Source organism: Schistocerca cancellata, chromosome 5 (assembly GCF_023864275.1).
Source record: "Schistocerca cancellata isolate TAMUIC-IGC-003103 chromosome 5, iqSchCanc2.1, whole genome shotgun sequence".
NCBI classification, from domain to species: Eukaryota; Metazoa; Arthropoda; class Insecta; order Orthoptera; family Acrididae; genus Schistocerca; species Schistocerca cancellata.
Window position 1 is genome coordinate 446,624,218 of NC_064630.1, and position 21,614 is coordinate 446,645,831.

The following is a 21,614-nucleotide window of genomic DNA, read 5'->3' on the forward strand; positions in this document are numbered from 1 at the left end:
ATTAGAAAGCATCTCTCGTGCGAAACACGGCTTGATCTTTTCTCATGTGATATCCTTCGAGTTTTGGATGAAAGGCAACAGACAAATTCCATATCCTTAGATTTCCGGAAAAGCGTTTGACTTGGTGCCGACTGTTAACGAAGCTATGAGCATATGGACTAGGTTCCCAGACAGGCGGCTCGAAGAGTTCTTAAATAATACTCTACTGGCCATTAAAATTGCTACACAAAGAAGAAATGCAGATGATAAACGGGTATTCATTGGACAAATATATTATACTAGAACTGACAAGTGATTACATTTTCACGCAATTTTGGTGTATAGATCCTGAGAAATCAGTACCCAGAACAACCACCTCTGGCCGTAAAAACGGCCTTGATACGCCTGGTCATTGAGTCATACAGACCTTGGATGGCGTGTACAGGTACAGCTGCCCATGCAGATTCAACACGATACCACAGTTCTGGCCTATTCTGACAAGGCAGTTGCTCGGCCACATTGACCAGTCGTTTTCAATTGGTGAGAGATCTGGAGAATGTGCTGGCCAGAGCAGCAGTCGAACATTTTCTGTATCCAGAAAGGCCGTACAAGACCTGCAACGGGCGGTCGTGCATTATCCTGCTGAAATGTAGGGTTTCGCAGGGATCAAATGAAGGGTAGAGCCACGGGTCGTAACACATCTGAAATGTAACGTCCACTGTTCAAAGTGCCGTCACTGCGAACAAGAGGTGACCGATACGTGTAACCAATGTCACCCCATACCATCACGCCGGGTGATACGCCAGTATGTCGATGACGAATACACGCTTCCAATGTGCGTTCACCGAGATGTCGCCAAACACGGATGCGACCATCATGATGCTGTAAACAGAACCTTGATTCATTTGAAAAAATGACGTTTCGCCATTCGTGCACCCAGGTTCGTCGTTGAGTACGCCATCACAGGCGCTCCTGTCTGTGATGCAGCGTCAAGGTTAACGGCAGCCATGGTCTCCGAGCTGGTAGTCCATGCTGCTACAAACGTCGTCGAACTGTTCGTGCAGGTGACTGTTGTCTTGGAAACGTCCCCATCTGTTGACTCATTGGTCGAGACGTGGCTGCACGATTCGTTACAGCCATGCGGATAAGATGCCTGTTATCTCGACTGCTAGTGATACGAGGCCGTTGGGATCCAGCACGGCGTTCCGTATTACCCTCCTGAATCTACCGATTGCGTATTCTGCTAACAGTCATTTTATCTCGACCAACGCGAGCAGCAATGTCGCGATACGATAAACCGCAATCGCGATAGGCTACAATCCTACCTTTATCAAAGTCGGAAACGTGATGGTACGCATTTCTCCTCCTTACACGAGGGATCACAACAACGTTTCACCAGGCAACGCCGGTCAACTGCTGTTTGTGTATGAGAAATCGGTTGGAAACTTTCGTCATGTCAGCACGTTGTAGGTATCGCCATCGGCGCCAACCTTGTGTGAATGTCATGAACCATGTGCATATCACAGCATCTTCTTCCTGTCAGTTAAATTTCGCGTCTGTAGCACGTCATCTTCGTGGTGTAGCAATTTTAATGGCCTGTAGTGTAATTTATATCTTCTGTTCGTAAATCATCGCAGGTATAGAAAGCATCTCTCGCGCGTAACATCGCTTGCTCTTATCTCATGTGATAGCCTACGAGTCTTGGATGAAAGGCAACAGGTAAATTCCATATTCTTAGATTTCCGGAAAGCGTTTGACTCGGTGCCGACTGTTAACGAAGCTATGAGCATATGGACTAGGTTCCCAGATACGCGGCTCGAAGACTTCTTAAGTAATATAACCCAGTACGTTGTCCCCGACGGCGAGTGTTGATCACAGACGTACTTACCGTCAGAAGTGTCATAGGGGAGTGTGATACGAACCCTCTTGTTCTCTATATACATAAATGACCTCGCGGACAGAATGGGAAGCAGCCTGCGACTTTTCGCTATTGATGCTGTCGAGTGCGGGAAAGTAACGTCGTTGAGTGAGTGTAGGAGAATACACTAGTTGGTGTGCTGAACGGGAGCATGTTCTAATTGTAGAAATGTGTTGAGTAATGCAGACCAGTAGGGAAAACAGTCACGTAACTATCGAATACAGCGTGAGTAATGTGCAGCATGACAGTCACCTCCATTAAACACCATATCTACGCGTAACACTGCAAAGCGATGTGAAACAGAAAGAGTACGTAAGGAATGTAGAAGGGTAGGCGAATGGCAGACTTCGGTTTATTGGGCTTATTTTAGGAAATTTTAGGTCATGTACAAAGTATAACGCATGTGTAATACTAGTTCAGTGTTGCCCGATTGTTTGGGATACCACACATTTTGCATTAAAGGACGACACAAAGCAAAACAGAAGAGTACTGCCAGAATTATTACCGGTAGATCAGATCATCAAGTGAGAGTTACAGAGACGATTCGTGAACCCAAATGCGGATCCCTGGAGGGAAAATGACGTTCATTCGGCAAAACACTATAGATAAAATCAAGATAACTAGCATTTGAAGCTGAATGCAGAAGTGGGGATGAGGGGTACATTTAGGATGAAAGGTCAACTGCCCTGTAATGTTACTCCTTAAGCAACAACTACAAAATACATTGTTTATTCAGAACAGGTTAAGGCAATCAATGTGGGCATATTTTTACAAAATATTACAAACTAGCGTACCCAGCGAACTCTGTTCCGCCTTAAAGCCAATAAATAATCAGATTTTCGATGTTAACTTCAATTTTTCATTAGTAAATACAGACAAAAAATGAAGTATTTTAATGTTTCTCTATTCTTTGTGTTTTTTTGTACCTTGTGATACATGACATTTTTTTGTTTTATTATCAGGCTCAAGAACAAACAACGCAGATGGTCTTCCGACCCGTGAACATGCCACATATAATTGACCATATGAAAAACATGGGTATTCCAGATTTCAACCACAAAATTTCAAGGATTGGCCTTGTGATTTGTTAATGGCCATGGTGAATGCAAGACTGATCGGAAATTGAAGTCTTTTAAACTCAAACGGCATATCGGTTGGGATCATCGGGATCCTCCAAATGAGAACTTCCTCACCTTCGAATATTCCTTTGAGTATCGTCGTGTAAATAACATTGTTCATCAATTTACTTACCACCAAACGCGTACCGTTGCACAGTTTTGGTTGGTTTACGTTTCGAAGCATGATTTTAACGGAACCAACTTTTAGGCATAAATTGTGCGGTGGTAAGCCAGGCACATCCAAGGACTTTAAAAATTGAATTGGGTAGTTGGTGGCTTCATCTTCATTTGTTACACAGTCAATAGATTTGAATGAATACATTTTATCAATGATCTCATTCTGCATTATGTAGTTTAGGTCATCTACATCTTTCTTCTTAGCCGCCAAAATTGCTCTCTCACTCAACCATTCATTACTTTTGTCATTAGTAATGATGTTTGGGAATATTTTGTTGATAAGTTTGTCTTTCGATGAGACAAAGTTACAGAAATTATGAGGAAATGAAATCAATCCGCTCGATTCTTCGACAGGTTCTATACCACTACCGATAGTCAGCAACTGCTCAGAGAACTCTTTAGCAAATGTATCATTAAGTAATGCAACTCTCATATTTGTTTTCAGCTGAAGTTTCTTCACATAGCGCCATAGATTCATGACTTGAGGCAAGCATTTATTTGGTCTGCAGCCGTCGATCTTGGAAGTATTGGCAATGTTTGGTGGAAATCGCCAGACAATATAATCATTGCTTCTCCAAAACATCTCGAGTCATTGCGTATATCTTTCAGTGTTCGGTTAAGTGCCTCTAATGCACATTTATGTGCCATTGGGCATTCGTCCCATATTATGATCTTGGATGCTGATAAAACTTTGGCCATAGTTGGTTCTTCAATAGCTTCAAGATTTAACGGTAATTTTAATGCTGAATGAGCCGTTCGGCATCCTTCTAACAATGTGGCTGCTATTCCAGAAGAAGCAACTGCAACCGCAATGTTGGATCTCGCACGAACAGTGGCTAAAACTACTGACGTGAGGAATGTCTTGCTAGTTCCACCAGGGGCATCCAGGAAATATAAACCACCATTTCCATCATCAATTGCCTTCATTAATATATCATAAACTTCCTTTTGTTGGGGGTTCAACAGGAGTACAATCGTTTGAACTACGGGATCTAATTCCTGGTGATCATATTCACGTTCCCGTTCCAATTCTCGATTAAATGCGTCATTCATTTCACGATTTGGCGCTGGCATTCCTAACCTGACTAATAAACCTCCGCACATGAGGTAACACATTTCTTCGATCAAGAGTAAAGCCCGATTATGTATCTGCTCATTCATTTCAAGATCTCGATTTCTAGAACTGACACGAATTTAATGTAAAATATCTTCTCACATTTTATCCTTGTATTGTATGGTTCGATAGACGTTTATCTGTCGTTTGCAGTTTCTTATTCCATGTCAGATGCGTTTTTGTTATACCACGTTTTATAGTGACGTTTAGCTAACATTGGCGTTTTGTTATCCCATGCCAGATGCGTTTTTGTTATACCACGTTTTATAGCGATCGAACGGGATAAAAAGTATCCTATGTCAGTCTCCTTGTTCTAAGATACCTCTCCACCAATTTTCAGCGAAATCGGTCCAGCCGTTCTTGAGTTATAAATAGTGTAACTAACACGACTTTCTTTATATATATATATATATATATATATATATATATATATATATATATATATATATATTGCTTCTCAAGAAAGACAGCAGATAACAATTACCAACAGACTTAAAGAGTTAACCCACAGAGATTTCAAATAAATTACAGTACGAAGCTGATTTTAAAAAACGGCACCAATTTTTTAAAAAAAATAGAATATGATGGTAATTTACCAAAAGCATCAGTTCGTTTACAACCCCCAGAAACCCAACCAGCACAACATGTGACTATAATAACAATCCATAAGCAACGAGCTTAAAACCCCTTTCCAAAAAAATGGGGCGAGGAGGACTTAACTTAAATGTCGGAAGCAGCCGACCAGCCTTCCAAATAACACTTAAACGTCGGGGCTCAACCGGGAGTCAGTTCCCATTAGACGGCTCGTCACAGCTTCTGTGCACGGAAGCGGGACGTGGCACCGCACGCACGCAGCCCAGCTCACAGGAACTGTAACAAACAGACCGCAGAAGACACGGCAAACACCAACCAAACATCAATCAATATACGCTAATAAATCGATAAAATACACAAACTAATTACTGTTGAGTGAGTGCATTCAATGAGTGCACGTATATAAGGAAGTACTTATAAATGAGTAGCATTACCAAATACAAGCTTCAGTAATAACAGAATAACTGGTAGCACAGAAAAAAAGTTGCCGTAATATAGCAGAGACGTCGCTTGATGGCGATAAACCCAAAATCATACGCTCGCCTTCGTGCTAATCTGCTTTTTAATAGCCATCCAACCAGGGGATTTTAAAGCAAAATAGTAAATGCTGGTCTGCATACAGTCACAAAGACTCTGCCGGCTGTCACCCGACCAAGAAGTACACTCGCTGCAACGCAAATCGTTTGACGAAACGATGGCACCAAAACCACTTACACGTACGACGGAGAGCGTTGTTGGAGATGGTCTCGAGGGATGGGTCTCTGTGAGAAAACAGGCCCCAAAGCAATGCGACGAGCAGCGCCCGAAGTTGACATCCGACAGGTCCACCACAAACTCGCGACCATCTTGCAAGGTAGACCGGCCGCGCTACCGCTGCCCGAGCCCGCTTGTTTGCCCCGTCGTCCCCTCAAGCACGCCGTAGCGCCTCGTAGCGAGTCCGGCGAACAACTCGCCTACCGCAAATGCCCGCCGCCAGATTACACATGGGCAAAGATAGTAGTACAGTCGGGTAATCGACAGTACTGCCAAAGAGCTGGTGTGCCAGAAAAGGCGCACCACGGCTCAAATATTACTGCCTCCAACGTAAATTTTGCATAAGGAACACGAAGATAGGAGAAATTTTGGGGTCCTGCGGAGGCATATACATAGTAGTTTTTCCCTTTCTCTACCGGCGAGTGGAACAGGAAACGAAATGACTAGAAGTAGTACGTGGTACCCTCCGCCATGCACCACATGGTGTCTTGTGAGTATGTATAGACATATAGATGTTGATGTCGTCGACCTTAAAATTCGAGTTACATTCTACCAAAGCTTTTCCTATTCATAAGAAAAAGGTATCTGGTCAGTTTCAAATAATTGCAGTGCTATTTTGCTACATTGTCTCAGAAATGCAGCGAAAATATTAATCGGGCTGTGTAACACGAATTCAGAAACTTTTTTGCGTATCGTGTACCACAACCACAAATTTACTAAAACACAATTAAATATTCCACCTTGGCTGTATTACGAGTACAAGTATTTCACTGCATCAACTGATTTCCACTATGTCTCATTTTCATACCGTAGTAATTTTAGAAAGTCGTCTGGTGTGGGAGTAAGCAATATACGTCACATCAGTCTGTGGAGGACAATGTGCGATATGTCATGAGTGAGTATATTTACGTACGTATGATACTACGAAATTACTGTTATTTAACCCCCTACTACCAATTTATCAATTTTTTCTGTAGGAGCGAGTAATATTAATGTGTAATTATTTCAGTTAATGTCGTCGTCAGAGATAACAATATGAAAAAAATTTCCTGCCGTTACATATTCCAGTGCATGAGGGGTTGGACATGGGTGTCCCAGTGGTATTTGAGGCGAGATTCATATGTTCCAGTGCTAATGAAATGAATGATATCCTGTGTTTTCATTTATGATGTACATTTTCAGATCATATTTATGATCACAGATATTTCCCATGTCGGTACATTATTACAAATAACAAGCTCTTCATCATTACAATCAAATTGGTGTGTCTCATGTGACAGTAGCATCGATCCTACTTCTGATAGCGAGTGAAACGGTTTTTGCACGAAGCAGTTTGACACGTGATATATAACGACAATACGTAGCAAATTCCCATTGGTTCTCTGGTAATATATCGTGGCCGGAACAAATACATTCAAACAGAAGGAGAAAGGATTATATCATCGACGACTATGTTACATTGTCCCCTTTCGAGTTACATATTTTAATGAGAGACGTCCCTTGTATGAATCCACAAACGGTGACTATAAAGTTACAAGGACATGAGTGTAAACGTGATACAGTACGGCCTGATCATCTTCAGGTTTAGGAGTTATTGCAAAGTCATTAGCTTCAGACGACGATTGCTTTCCTTCTCATGTATATATGCGGATCATCTCTCATTGGAGTCCTGAAACGTCCCGCCATGTTGTTCTCAAGGAGTCATTCACGTCTGTAACCAGTGTGTAAAGGGTTGTGAATCACCAGTCTAACCGTTTCGTTACCAACAACGACGCAAACTTCTGTAATATCACGTTGGAAACTACGGTAACAGGTTCCTTTTTTTTTCTACACACACACACACACACACACACACACACACACACACACACACAAATGTGTTGTGTCACCCCGGTTCTCAGAACTCCTGCAGATAGACGTTGACTGTAGGTATTGTATCACAGACACAGTCCCTTTGACTGTTCACAGCTGTCACTAAAGCCCCCCCCCCCCCCCCAAAGATGACAAAACCATGCAAGAACAGCGTCTGTTGGACGGAGGGGGTCCGATAGCCGATCAGTTCCAGTAATTCCACCAGAAAGGAGGTACACGGCGCGTGTTGTCGGTAGATCAACCATGCATGGACGGTCAATACCGCAGTTCGATCGCGTCCGCATTGTCACTTTATGCCAGGAATATGCCAGGAATGGCTTTCAACAAGTGAAGTGTCCAGATGCCTCTGAGCGAACCAAAGCGATGTTCGGACATGGAGGATTTACAGAGAGAAAGGAACTGTCGATGAAATGCCTCGGTGAGGCTGCCCATCGGCTACTACTGCAGTGGATGATCGCTATCTACGGATTATGGCTCGGAGGAACCCTGACAGCAATGCCATCATGTTGAATAATGCGATTCGTGCAGCCACAGGATGTCGTGTTACGACTCAAAATGTGCCCATTGGGCTGCATAATGCGCAACTTCACTCCCGACGTCCACAGCGAGGTCCAACTTTGCAACCACGACACCATGAAGCGCGGTAAAGATGGGCTCAACAACATTCCGAACGGATCTTTTAGGACTGGCATCACGTTCTCTTCACCGATGAGTGTCGCATATGCCTTCAACCAGACAATCGTCGGGTACGTGTTTCGAGGCAATCCGGTCAGGCTGAACGCCTTAGACGCACTGTTCAGCGAGTGCAGCAAGGTGGAGGGACGTTCCCTGCTGTTTTGGGGTGGCATTATGTGGGGCCGACGTACGCTGTTGGTGGTCATGGAGGGCGCGGTAACGGCTGTAGATCCGTGAATGCCATCCTCCGATCGATAGTGCAACCATATCGGCAGCATATCGGCAAGGCAGTCGTCTTCATGGACGACAATTCGCTCCCCCATCGTGCACATCTTATAAATGACTTCTTTTAGGATAACGACATCGCTCGACAATAGTTGCCAGCATTGTCTCCATACCCGTACACGTCCATCCGCTCGATAAAACTGGAAAAGAGACCCATCCGACCAGGTAACATGTTTCCAGTCGTCAACAGTGCAATGTCTGTGTTGACGGGCCCAGGAGAGGCGTAAAGCTTTGTGTCGTGCAGTCTTGAATGGTACACGAGTGGGCCTTCGGCTCCGAAACCCCATAACGATGATGTTTCGTTGGATGGTTCGCACGCTGACACTTGTTGACGGCCCAGCATTGCAGTCTGTAGCAATTTGAGGAAAGGTTGCACTTCTGTCATGTTGAATAATTGCCTTCAGGCGTCGTTTTTCCCGTTCTTGCAGAATCTTCTTCCGATCCGCAGCGAGTCAGAGATTTGATGTTTTATCAGATTCCTGATGTTCACGGTACACTTGTAAAGTGGTAGTACGCGAAAATCTCCACTTCATCGCTACCTCGGAAATGCTGTGTCCCATCGCTCGTGCGCCATTGTAGCAGCGGTAACCGATGTAACACCCTGTTGTCTTATATAGGTGTTGCCGACCGCAGCGCCGTGTTCTGCCAGTTTACATATCTCTGAATTTGAATACGCGTGCCTATACCAGTGTAGATGCTCCAGTGCAGATGCCTCTGTCTGGCAGCAACATCAGTGGTTTAAAACTAAAGGCACGGGTACATCAGAAAAAAATTAATGAAATGGTGGTTTCATGCGGAAACTACTTGTACTGAAAGGGTTAGATGTCCTAACATTGATATGTTCTGATACTTTCGCGCTCACTTTTGTATTTTTCTCTCAGAGCATAATGTTGAACTGAAATGTCCCTATTTCTTAACAGGACGGCCGATGCCCACGGTTCGCTGGTGGAGGGGAGAGCGGCTGCTGGCGGTGTCGGAGCCTCCGGTGCCAGAGGAGCCTCCTGAGGGGGAGGAGGACGTGGGCGCCGTGGACCCTCTGGAGGAGCTTCTGGAAGAGGAGGAGGAGGAGGAGGAGGAGCTGGAGCCGATGCGCAGCCGCGTGCAGCTGGGCCCGCTGGCCCGGGACGACCTGGGCGCGCGGCTCACCTGCCAGGCGTCCAACACCAGGGCCGCGCCGCCCGTCGCCGCCACCGTCGCCCTAGACCTCGTCCGTGAGTACCACACAGTGCTTCTGCTCGCTATTAATGCTGTTTTTTTGGCGATATGATAAGCGTCTAATAGCTCACACTGTCGCCCACTAGCACGCGCGCAGATCGAGGACTCTGATGGGATGGAGGAGGGGACTGTCACACGTAACTCGCAGCTCTTCACGACTCACACACTCTCGTTGTTGTTGTTGTTGTGATCTTCAGTCCTGAGTCTGGCTTGATGCAGCTCTCCATGCTACTCTATCCTGTGCAAGCTTCTTCATCTCCCAGTACCTACTGCAACCTACATCCTTCTGAATCTGCTTAGTGTATTCATCTCTTCCTCTCCTCCTACGATTTTTACCCTCCACGCTGCCCTCCAATACTAAATATGGTGATCCCTTCATGCCTCAGAACATGTCCTACCAACCGATCCCTTCTTCAGGTCTAGTTGTGCCACAAACTTCTCTTCTCCCCAATCCTAATCAATACTTCCTCATTAGTTACGTGATCTACCCATCTAATCTTCAGCATTCTTCTGTAGCACCACATTTCGAAAGCTTCTATTCTCTTCTTGTCCAAACTATTTACCGTCCATGTTTCACTTCCATACATGGCTACACTCCATACAAATACTTTCAGAAATGACTTCCTGACACTTAAATCTATACTCGATGATAACAAATTTCTCTTCTTCAGAAACGCTTCCCTTGCCATTGCCAGTCTACATTTTATATCCTCTTTACTTCGACCATCATGAGTTATTTTTCTCCCCAAATAGCAAAACTCCTTTACTACTTTAAGTGTCTCATTTCCTAATCTAATACCCTCAACATCACCCGACTTAATTCGACTACATTCCATTATCCTCGTTTTGCTTTTGTTGATGTTCATCTTATATCCTCCCTTCAAGACACCGTCCACTCCGCTCAACTGCTCTTCCAAGTCCTTTACTGTCTCTGACAGAATTACAATGTCATCGGCGAACCTCACAGATTTTATTTCTTCTCCATGGATTTTAATACCTACTGCGAATTTTTCTTTTGTTTCCTTTACTGCTTGCTCAATATACTGATTGAATAACATCGGGGAGAGGCTACAACCCTGTCTTACTCCCTTCCCAACCACTGCTCCCCTTTCATGCCCCTCGACTCTTATAACTGCCATCTGGTTTCTGTACAAATTGTAAATAGCCTTTCGCTTCCTGTATTTTACCCCTGACACCTTTAGAATTTGAAAGACAGTATTCCAGTTAGCATTGTCAAAAGCTTTCTCTAAGTCTACAAACGCTAGAAACGTAGGTTTGCCTTTCCTTAATCTTTCGTCTAAGATAATTCGTAAGGTCAGTATTGCCTCACGTGTTCCAGTATTTCTACGGAATCCAAACTAATCTTTCCCGAGGTCGGCTTCTACTAGTTTTTCCATTCGTCTGTAAAGAATTCGTGTTAGTATTTTGCAATCGTGGCTTATTAAACTGATTGTTCGGTAATTTTCCAATCTGTCAACACCTGATTTCTTTGGGATGGAATTATTATATTCTTCTTGAAGTCTGAGGGTATTTCGCCTGTTTCATACATCTTGCTCACCAAATGGTAGAGTTTTGTCAGGACTGGCTCTCCCAAGGCCTTCAGTAGTTCCAATGGAATGTTATCTACTCCGGGGGCCTTGTTTCGACTCAGGTCTTTCAGTGCTCTGTCAAACTCTTCACGCAGTATCGTATCTCCCATTTCATCTTCATCTACATCCTCTTCCATTTCCATAATATTGTCCTCAAGTGCATCGCCCTTGAATAGATGCTCTATATACTCCTTCCTCCTTTCTGCTTTCCCTTCTTTGCTTAGAACTGGGTTTGCATCTGAGCTCTTGATGTTCATACAAGTGGTTCTCTTATCTCCAAAGGTCTCTTTCATTTTCCTGTAGGCAGTATCTATCTTACCCCTAGTGAGATAAGCCTCTACATTCTTACATTACAAATATGGCTAAATGCAGGGCTAACATGTGCAGCACAGTACCTAGATATTCTGCTAATCACTCCCTGAGACTCCTTAGTCTCCAGTGATTTAATTACTTACTCAGTCTGAAGAGTACTTCAGAATTCAATCTCTGGAAAGCATTTTCCAAGAGAGTTATACGATTCCCTGTAGAAACTAAGTCAGAGTCTTTTCAAGTCTAACATATTCGCGTTTTTTAACTCCGGCGGCAGCGTATTTCCACTGGTTTGTTTATTTCCCATGCTGCAGCAGGATGTACTATGGTCAAAACAATGAGTTCTATAGGCCAGTAAGGTTTTCGCAGTTTTTTTACCTACTTCGACAGATTTATAAACTTTGTTAGACACAAATACGTACGAAAAATGTAAGGTTAACTCAAAATTTTTTGCGTTACAATTTTTCTGGGTACTTTGTTCACAGATCGCAATTCATTGCAAGCGCCCGGCTCATGATTGGTACCTTAAAAGAGTAAAATATTATGACATACGTTTTACTAAATTTTGGGTATTCTCAGTTTTACATAACTTAGGACAGTCATTTTATGTTATTTTCAGGGATACCCAGATCCTTTTTAGCCCTTTTTTTGTCACAGCAGTAACGAACATGGGAAGTATCTATTGGATTACGAAAACCAACATTGCTTAAACCAAGTACATATAATAAGAGAAAAAATAATGCATTCAGGCACTTCACAGTAATCACTAGTTTTATTTAGACGATGCTGGAATGGAGTAAAAAATGTTAGTGGCCCTTGTTTTGCATATTGTGCTGCGTGCCGGGCATATTTGATCAAATTCGAAAAATTTGGTGATGAAAATGAATGTACAGAAATTATTGATGTTTAAGAATACCTTTATGCTGATAAACCTGAAATGACAAAGAGGTAATGGATATTATATTTCCCGAAAATTATCTGAAAAATACTCAAATCTGTTGAACTTTTTTTTTATTAGTTTCGCGTGGAATACGAATTACATTTTCCGTGTTTTCCTCGTCCTCCTGAAGTCCAACAAAAGCAATGAAATAATGTCGGTAAAAGGTACGAACATGTTTCGGATATACACTCCTGGAAATTGAAATAAGAACACCGTGAATTCATTGTCCCAGGAAGGGGAAACTTTATTGACACATTCCTGGGGTCAGATACATCACATGATCACACTGACAGAACCACAGGCACATAGACACAGGCAACAGAGCATGCACAATGTCGGCACTAGTACAGTGTATATCCACCTTTCGCAGCAATGCAGGCTGCTATTCTCCCATGGAGACGATCGTAAAGATGCTGGATGTAGTCCTGTGGAACGGCTTGCCATGCCATTTCCACCTGGCGCCCCAGTTGGACCAGCGTTCGTGCTGGACGTGCAGACCGCGTGAGACGACGCTTCATCCAGTCCCAAACATGCTCAATGGGGGACAGATCCGGAGATCTTGCTGGCCAGGGTAGTTGACTTACACCTTCTAGAGCACGTTGGGTGGCACGGTATACATGCGGACGTGCATTGTCCTGTTGGAACAGCAAGTTCCCTTGCCGGTCTAGGAATGGTAGAACGATGGGTTCGATGACGGTTTGGATGTACCGTGTACTATTCAGTGTCCCCTCGACGATCACCAGTGGTGTACGGCCAGTGTAGGAGATCGCTCCCCACACCATGATGCCGGGTGTTGGCCCTGTGTGCCTCGGTCGTATGCAGTCCTGATTGTGGCGCTCACCTGCACGGCGCCAAACACGCATACGACCATCATTGGCACCAAGGCAGAAGCGACTCTCATCGCTGAAGATGACACGTCTCCATTCGTCCCTCCATTCACGCCTGTCGCGACACCACTGGAGGCGGGCTGCACGATGTTGGGGCGTGAGCGGAAGACGGCCTAACGGTGTGCGGGACCGTAGCCCAGCTTCATGGAGACGGTTGCGAATGGTCCTCGCCGATACCCCAGGAGCAACAGTGTCCCTAATTTGCTGGGAAGTGGCGGTGCGGTCCCCTACGGCACTGCGTAGGATCCTACGGTCTTGGCGTGCATCCGTGCGTCGCTGCGGTCCGGTCCCAGGTCGACGGGCACGTGCACCTTCCGCCGACCACTGGCGACAACATCGATGTACTGTGGAGACCTCACGCCCCACGTGTTGAGCAATTCGGCGGTACGTCCACCCGGCCTCCCGCATGCCCACTATACGCCCTCGCTCAAAGTCCGTCAACTGCACATACGGTTCACGTCCACGCTGTCGCGGCATGCTACCAGTGTTAAAGACTGCGATGGAGCTCCGTATGCCACGGCAAACTGGCTGACACTGACGGCGGCGGTGCACAAATGCTGCGCAGCTAGCGCCATTCGACGGCCAACACCGCGGTTCCTGGTGTGTCCGCTGTGCCGTGCGTGTGATCATTGCTTGTACAGCCCTCTCGCAGTGTCCGGAGCAAGTATGGTGGGTCTGACACACCGGTGTGAATGTGTTCTTTTTTCCATTTCCAGGAGTGTATAATGAAAATCATTCTTTGCCATTTTTCTAATTTTACTATGTCAGTTACAAGATTTTTGCAAGTAAGGAGTCCCTTTTTTTTGTTAAAATTTTTGATCCTAATTTACCTTCATGTTCCTGAAGACATTTATAAAGTTGCTGCAATAGCACTCCACTGATATTTGTCACTAGTACTGTTGTATACGAATGTGTCACAGCATTCATCAGCTGCACAAGTGACTGTCTGTCTTTGCTCGAAATGATGACTTGTAGTATGCACGAAACCTGGCTGACTGGCTTTATATGCGACATTTTTGGGATAACAAGAAGCTTCGACTTAACGTTAGCTACACTCGTATTTTCAATTAATGGCATCTCATCTGCACATTTATTTCAGGTAAAATTTGTCAAAGAGGCCTTGAAATCGGTAATGTCCATCTCAAATTCTATTCAGAGCACCCGGTCTCACAGGTCTCCTTTGGTAATGGTGCACTGGACTCTTGCCAACCTTCTAAATCTTTTGAATTGTTTTTCAAACACATTTTTTTTAGTTTTATTATGGCACATACTTCATACAAATCTTTCTTCCATGTATACAACTGATATTTTGATTTACGAAAAGAAAAAAGCTTTGCACACTGCTGATTTATATATTTGTTCTCCCTCCATTGTTAACCAAAATATATGTGGCTGCTTTAATCACTGTAATCAATTACTGGACCGTTTTATTTGTGCTAGCAAGGTATTCTATTTTTATTGTAGATTTTAAGTAGCTCAATAATCAACGTTCGAAGGACAGTTCATGGGGTCGCACGAGTTAATTTCTGTTTGCTCTATTGTTTCCACAATTTCTAGCGAAATGGCGACATCATTCGAACTCATGTCGTAGAAATTACTACTAAATAACACAAATGTAGGTCATCACGTGACGTAGATGATTTCCATTGTGTACCATGTCCATTATTCTCCATTTTTACAAGGTTTCAAACAATGAGTGAATTCGAGATTACTGTGAAACTCTGAAATGTGCTAAAAGACAGATGCTATTTACCTATGAAAAAATTACAAAGAAAATTAACTCCATTGTTAACGTTTAGCGATACAACAAAAGGAACGGTTAATTGTTATGGGTTATGGATATTAAAAGAGTAATAAATTCGAGCAAGTAGTAACTTCGAACAGTTATCCCAGAGAAACTATCAACGGAAACTGAAATTCGCTTTACGTATTACTATAGCGTATTTCTACATCTAAATCTACATATATACTCCGCTAGCCACCAAGCGGTGTGTGGCGGAGGGCACAATGCACGCGTAAGTCATAATTCCCCCCTCTGTTCCACTCGTGGATTGTGCGAGGGAAAAACGACTGTCTGAACGCCTCAGCACGAGCTCTTATTTCCCTTATCTTTGAATGCTGATCATTATGCAATTTAAAAGTTGGTGGTAATAATATATGCTCTACATACTCGGTGAAGATTGGATTTCGGAATTTAGTGAGCAGCCCCTTCTGTTTAGCGCGTCGTCTATCTGCAAGTGTATCCCACGTCAAACTTTCTATGAGATCTATAACGTTCTCGCCATGGCTAAATGTACCAGTCACGAATCTTGCCGCTCTTCTTTGGACCTTCTCAATCTCTTCAATCAGACCCAACTGGTAAGAGTCCCATACAGACGAACAGTACTCCAAGACTGGACGAACTAACGTATTGTAAGCTATTTCCTTTGTTGAAGGGCAGCATCGCTTCAGGATTCTACCGTAGTCTAGAGTTCACCTTACCCGTTACTTGTGTACTCTGATCATTCCATTTGAGATCATTTCGAATAGTAACACCCAGATACTTGACGGATGCTACCGCTTCCAAAGACTGATCATTTATTTTGTACTTATTCATTAATGGGGATTTTCTTCTTGTTATACGCAGTAGATTACACTTACTAATATTGAGAGATAACTGACAGTCATTACACCACGCATTTATTTTCTGCAAATCCTCATTGATTTGTTCACAACTTTTGTGTGATACTACTTTCCTATAGACTACAGCATCATCGGAAAAAAGTCTAAGGCCGTTGTCAATACCATCAACCAGATCGTTTATGTAAATCGTAAAAAGCAGAGGACCTATTACGCTGCCTTGGGATACACCTGAAGTTAGCCCGTTCAGGACGACATACTGCTCCCTGTCTGTTAGAAGACTTTCTATCCAACCGCATATGTCATTTGATAGACCGTAAGCGCGCACTTTTTGTAGCGAGCGACAGTGCGAAACTGAGTCGAACGCCTTTAGAAAGTCGAGAAATATGGTATCAAACTGGGAGCCGGTATCTAGAGCCTGTTGTATATCATGCACAAAGAGGGCCAGCTGTGTCTCGCATCACCACTGTTTCCTAAAACCGTGCTGGCTCCTGCAGATGAGCTTCTCAGGGTGTAGAAAGGTCATTATGTCTTAACACAAAATATGTTCCATGATTCTACAACAAATCAATGTCAGTGAAATTGGCCGCTAGTTATGTGCATCTGATTTTCTACCCTTTTAATAGATTGCTATGACCTGGACCTTCTTCCAGTCCCGTGGAACTTTCCACATTTCCAATGATCTGTGATAGATTACGGATAAGAATGGAGCTAAATTTGTTGCATAGTCAACATAAAATCTTACGGGGATACCGTCTGGACCAGATGCCTTTCTGGCGTCTAAGGATCTTTACAATCCCAGATACACTAAACGCTGTGTCAGCCATCCTTTCTTTTGTTCGATAATTGAAAGGGGGAATGGTGCTGCAGTCCTCTATCGTAAACGAGTTTTTGAAAGCTAGGTTCAGATTTTCGGCCTTCTGTTTATCATCATCAGTTACATTACCCGTACTGTCAGCAAGAGAAGGTATTGAATTATTTGTAGCGTTCATAGATTTTACGTACGACCAAAATTTTTTGGGGTTATTTTTAGAATCTGCAGATACAATATTGCTTTCAAATTCGTGAAAAGAGTCTCTCATTGTCCATCTGACAGCTGCTTTCATTTCGCATAATTTCTGTGTGTCAGCGGGGCAGTGACTACGTTTAAAACGACTGTGCAAAATTCTCTGCTTTCTTAGCAACTTCCTAATATGTTTGTTGTTCCAAGATGGATCCTTTCCCTCACTCCGTGTTATCTGTCTACCGATGACCGTCAACTAAGGATATGTGCCTGCCGTGTTACACTTGCGCTGTCTCCAACAGCTACGGCTGTATGCATTTGTCCAGCCGCCAAGAGAACTACTAATTTGTCAAATTTCAGCATTTTTTAAATAATTGCAGTGTATCTTAGGGTTTAAAATGTTTATATTGTGTTTTCTTGCGTATTCGTCCAGCATAAAAAATTAAAAATTTCAGGACAGAATTCGCCATGTTGGATTGGACAATTCCCTTGTTATTAGGAGAAGCTGTCCCATGGGCAGCTGTCCCATTTACAGGTTAGAAGGTGCCGATAGAAGACGATTATTGGGCAGCTGTAGAGGAAGACAGTTGTTGTGCCCCACATCACTTTCCTTTCGTCATCGTCAGTGGTGAGGAATCCAATCTTAAGTGAACATTCATTGTTACTAGTGCTACGCAGATGAACTTCATAGAAATATGGGACACTCCGTTGTCAAGTTTGACGAAACTGTTATGTTGTTGTTTAAAATGTTAATGAAAAAAAAAGAATACTGTCTATCTTCTATTGAAACGTACGCATATTTGAATAGACTTGTATTAAAAACGACTTATTTTTATTTATTTCCATAATTTTTAACACTAAAGTCGTACATTTGAGGAAGTTCAGTCCTACAGCAATTCTATATATGACGGTAGTATCTGTTCCCGAAAAAACAGTTACCGTTGATGAAGATGCTACTTTTGCTAGAATGAAATGAGAATTAAATGGACACCCTAGCTGCTAAGAGGCGTTGATATACTTCATTGGGGACATGTTGAAAATGTGTGCCTCGACCGGGACTCGAACCCGGGATCTCCTCTTACATGTCAGATGCTCTCTCCATTTGAGCCACCGAGGACACAGAGAATAGTGCGATTGCAGCTCGGTGGCTCTGCCATGCAAGCAGCAGATCCCGGGTTCGAGTCCCGGTCGGGGTACACATTTTCAACATGTCCCCAATGAAGAACATCAACGCCTCTTTGCAGCTAGGATGTCCATTTCTCTGTCTACTAAACAGAATTTGTTTCCACTTTACTAAATTGTCTGTTTCAACCATAATTGTGTTTTAAGCGCAGACATACCTTTCACTCGTACTCGTCGAAGTTTTTATTTTATTTCCAACAAGTCTATCCGAAGTATGCCAAAGCTGGCATTTGGTCTGTGGAAGAAGTTTCCTCCGTCACGGGAGAACTTATGCCGGCCGCGATATTTCCCGAGAGCGATTAGCTCAGAGGTCGGCGTCCGCGGTAATAGCCGCCGATGCCTCACGCGACTGCCCTTCGGGGTCCCTCGCGTGCCGCACAAAGAAGTTGCCGCCACAGAGAGTCGGCCGGCAGACGGACAGCCGCAGCGCCGCGGCGCGCCGCTGCGGATCCGCCTGGCAACTCCGACGGGGCGCCCGCGCCTCCCAGCAGACCGGGGAAAAACCTCCGTCGAAAGCGGCACCCTCGGCCGTCCCGGCATTTATAATTCTGGAAGTTTACTCAGCCAGGTCCTAGGTCGGAGTCGTTTCTTTACTTTGTACTCCCACTGCAGTGACGTGTATCGGCTCCTGTCTTCGCTGAACAAACGGCCGGTGTGCTATTTTTATCTCCCTGTGCAGTGACACACGAGGAAGTTCTCTCTACCGCTGTGAAGGGGCACTTGCGCAGTCCGTAGAGCTCAAACAACTCTGTGGAAAATAGAGGGAATAACTGGATAATATGCGCTGAAGATGCTACACTTACAGCAGTGGTCATACATGCAAGCGTGTCACAAGTAGTTTCTCACCATATTGCCAAAACCAGACTCTTATATACACTGAAGCGCCAAAGAAACTGGTATAAGCATGCGTATTCAAATACCGAGGCAGGAGACGATGCTGCGTTCGGCAGCGCCAGTATAAGACTGCCTGGCGCAGTTATTAGATCGGTTACTGCTGCTACAACGGCAGGTTATCGGGATTTAAGTGAGTTTGAACGTGGTTTATAATCGGCGCAAGAGCGATGGGACACAGCATCTCCGAGATAGAGATGAAGTGGGGATTTTCCTGTAGCACCATTTCACGAGTGTACCGTCAATATCAGGAATTCGATAAACATCAGGTCTCCTACATCGCTGTCTCTGGAAAAAGATGCTACAGGAACGGGAGCAACGACGACTGAAGAGAATCATTCAACGTAAGTACAACAATTCCGCAAATTGCTGCAGATTTCAGTGCTGGGCCATCATCGAGTGTCAGCGTGCGTACCGCTCAACGAAACGATATGAGCTTTCGTAGCTGAAGGTCCACTCGTGTACCATTGATGGCTGCACAGAGCAAAGCTTTACGTCCCGCTTGGGCCCTTCAACACCAACATTGCACTGTTGATGACTGGAAACATATTGGCTGGTCGGACTAGTCTCGTTTCAAATTGTATCGAACGGTTGGACATTTACGGGTACGAGTCAACTTCATGAATCCATGGACCCTGCATGTCAGCGGGGGGCTGTTGACGCTGGTGGAGGCTCTGTAATGGTGTAGGGTGTGTGCAGTTGGAGTGATATGAGACCCCTAATACGTCTAGATACGACTCTGACAGGTGACACGCACGTAAGCATCCTGAATTATCACCTACATCCATTCATGTCGATTGTGCTCTCTGAAGCACTTGGACACTTCCAACAGGACAATGCGACACTCCATACGCTGAAAATTGCTACAGAGGCTCTACAGGAACACTCGATGAGTTTAAACACTTCCGCTGGCCACCAAACTCCATAGATATGGACATTATTGAGCATATCTGGGATGCCTTGGAACGTGCTGCTCAGTTGAGATTTCCACCCCCGTACTCTTACGGATTTATGTACAGTCTCCCAAGAGTCATGGTGTCAGTTCCTTCCAGCACTACTTCAGACATTAGTCGGATCAATGCGACGTCGTGTTGCGTCACATGGGTGCTCGCGGGGACGGTACAGGATATTAGGCAGATGTATCAGAAGTGGTGACGCTTTCCTGTAGTGCGGTACATCACTAATGGGGCTTACATACAGCAAAGATTTGTAGTGTCCTCACACCTAATAGGTTTAGATCATGCTGCCAATTCCAAAGATAAAACAACAATATAAAAGCTGAAACGTCCCCTTTCAACAATTATACAAGACTGTGCTTAAACTGACACACAATATTTTTAGCGCAACGCAATCTGACTATCAAAAATCCCTACAAAAGAATGGCCCTGACTAACATTAACCTATACCTTTCACAAATCACTTACCTCACAAAAATCTTCATTACTCGAACTACTGCAATACAGCGAGCGCCACTACTGCCAGCTAAATAAAAGATTCAAACTACGGAAGCCAATAACTACTGATAGGGATAGTTAGCAAATGAAAGATTTTAATAGAGAACAAACAATGTATTTACCTTAATAGTCATAATATATAGCAATTCATGACAAATTTCAAAACTCCGCCATCTCTCTCCCCACATCCACTCTCTCTCCCCACATCCACCACTGCTGGCGGCTCACCTCCAACTGCGCAACGCTATGCGCTGTTCACATCCAGCTGCCGCTGCCAAACACTACAGTGGCAGACAACAATGCAAACTAGCCACAGACTGCACACAGCACAGCCAGTGATTATCATACAGAGCGCTACGTAACGTTGCCAATAAGAAAACATAAACAGCCTACTTACATAGCCCCCATGCTCCCCACAAAAAATTTTACAAATTGTTTTGGGCAGTGGCCAATAACGGTTTGATAAAATTTTATCATAATTACAATAACAAAGATATCAAATGCACACACTTACTGATAAAATGTCAAAAGCTAAAATTTTCTCACAGTCCATAAAGACAGTCCAGATTGTTCATAACAGTAAAATTGCAGTGTTTTTCTCAAAGTCTGAACAGTAAAAGACAATGCACACGGAAGTAGTGGATTTCCATGCAGTCTTGAAGAAGTAGCGTTGTCCTTCCAACGGAAAGACAGTGCTGACTCTTGACATGCTGACAGGTAATGGGCCACAACGGAGCAAACCCACAGCAGAGTCATTCGACGTTTTGAAGAAGATTGGTAGATAGGTCATCACAGAGCAGACGCCGCACTGTCTTTCAGTTGGAAGGACAACACTACTTCTTCAAGACTGCATGGAAATCCACTACTTCCGTGTGCATTGTCTTTTACTGCTCAGACTTTGAAAAAAAAAAACACTGAAATTTTACTGTGATGAACAATCTGGACTGTCTTTATGGACTGTGAGAAAATTTTAGCTTTTGACCAACATTGTATAAATAAGTGTGTGCATTTGATATCTTGGTTATTGTAAATATGAAAAA

At 43.9% G+C, this 21,614-nt stretch overlaps 1 protein-coding gene across 1 annotated transcript in view; it reads left to right on the plus strand.

Moving 5' to 3' along the window:
- Positions 1-21,614, plus strand: part of LOC126187897 (nephrin-like) — an 878,271-nt gene that overhangs the window by 663,271 nt on the left and 193,386 nt on the right. The window contains exon 5 of the mRNA XM_049929248.1: positions 9,406-9,696. Coding sequence (XP_049785205.1) covers positions 9,406-9,696 — 291 coding nt within the window. The remainder of the gene's footprint in view (positions 1-9,405; positions 9,697-21,614) is intronic.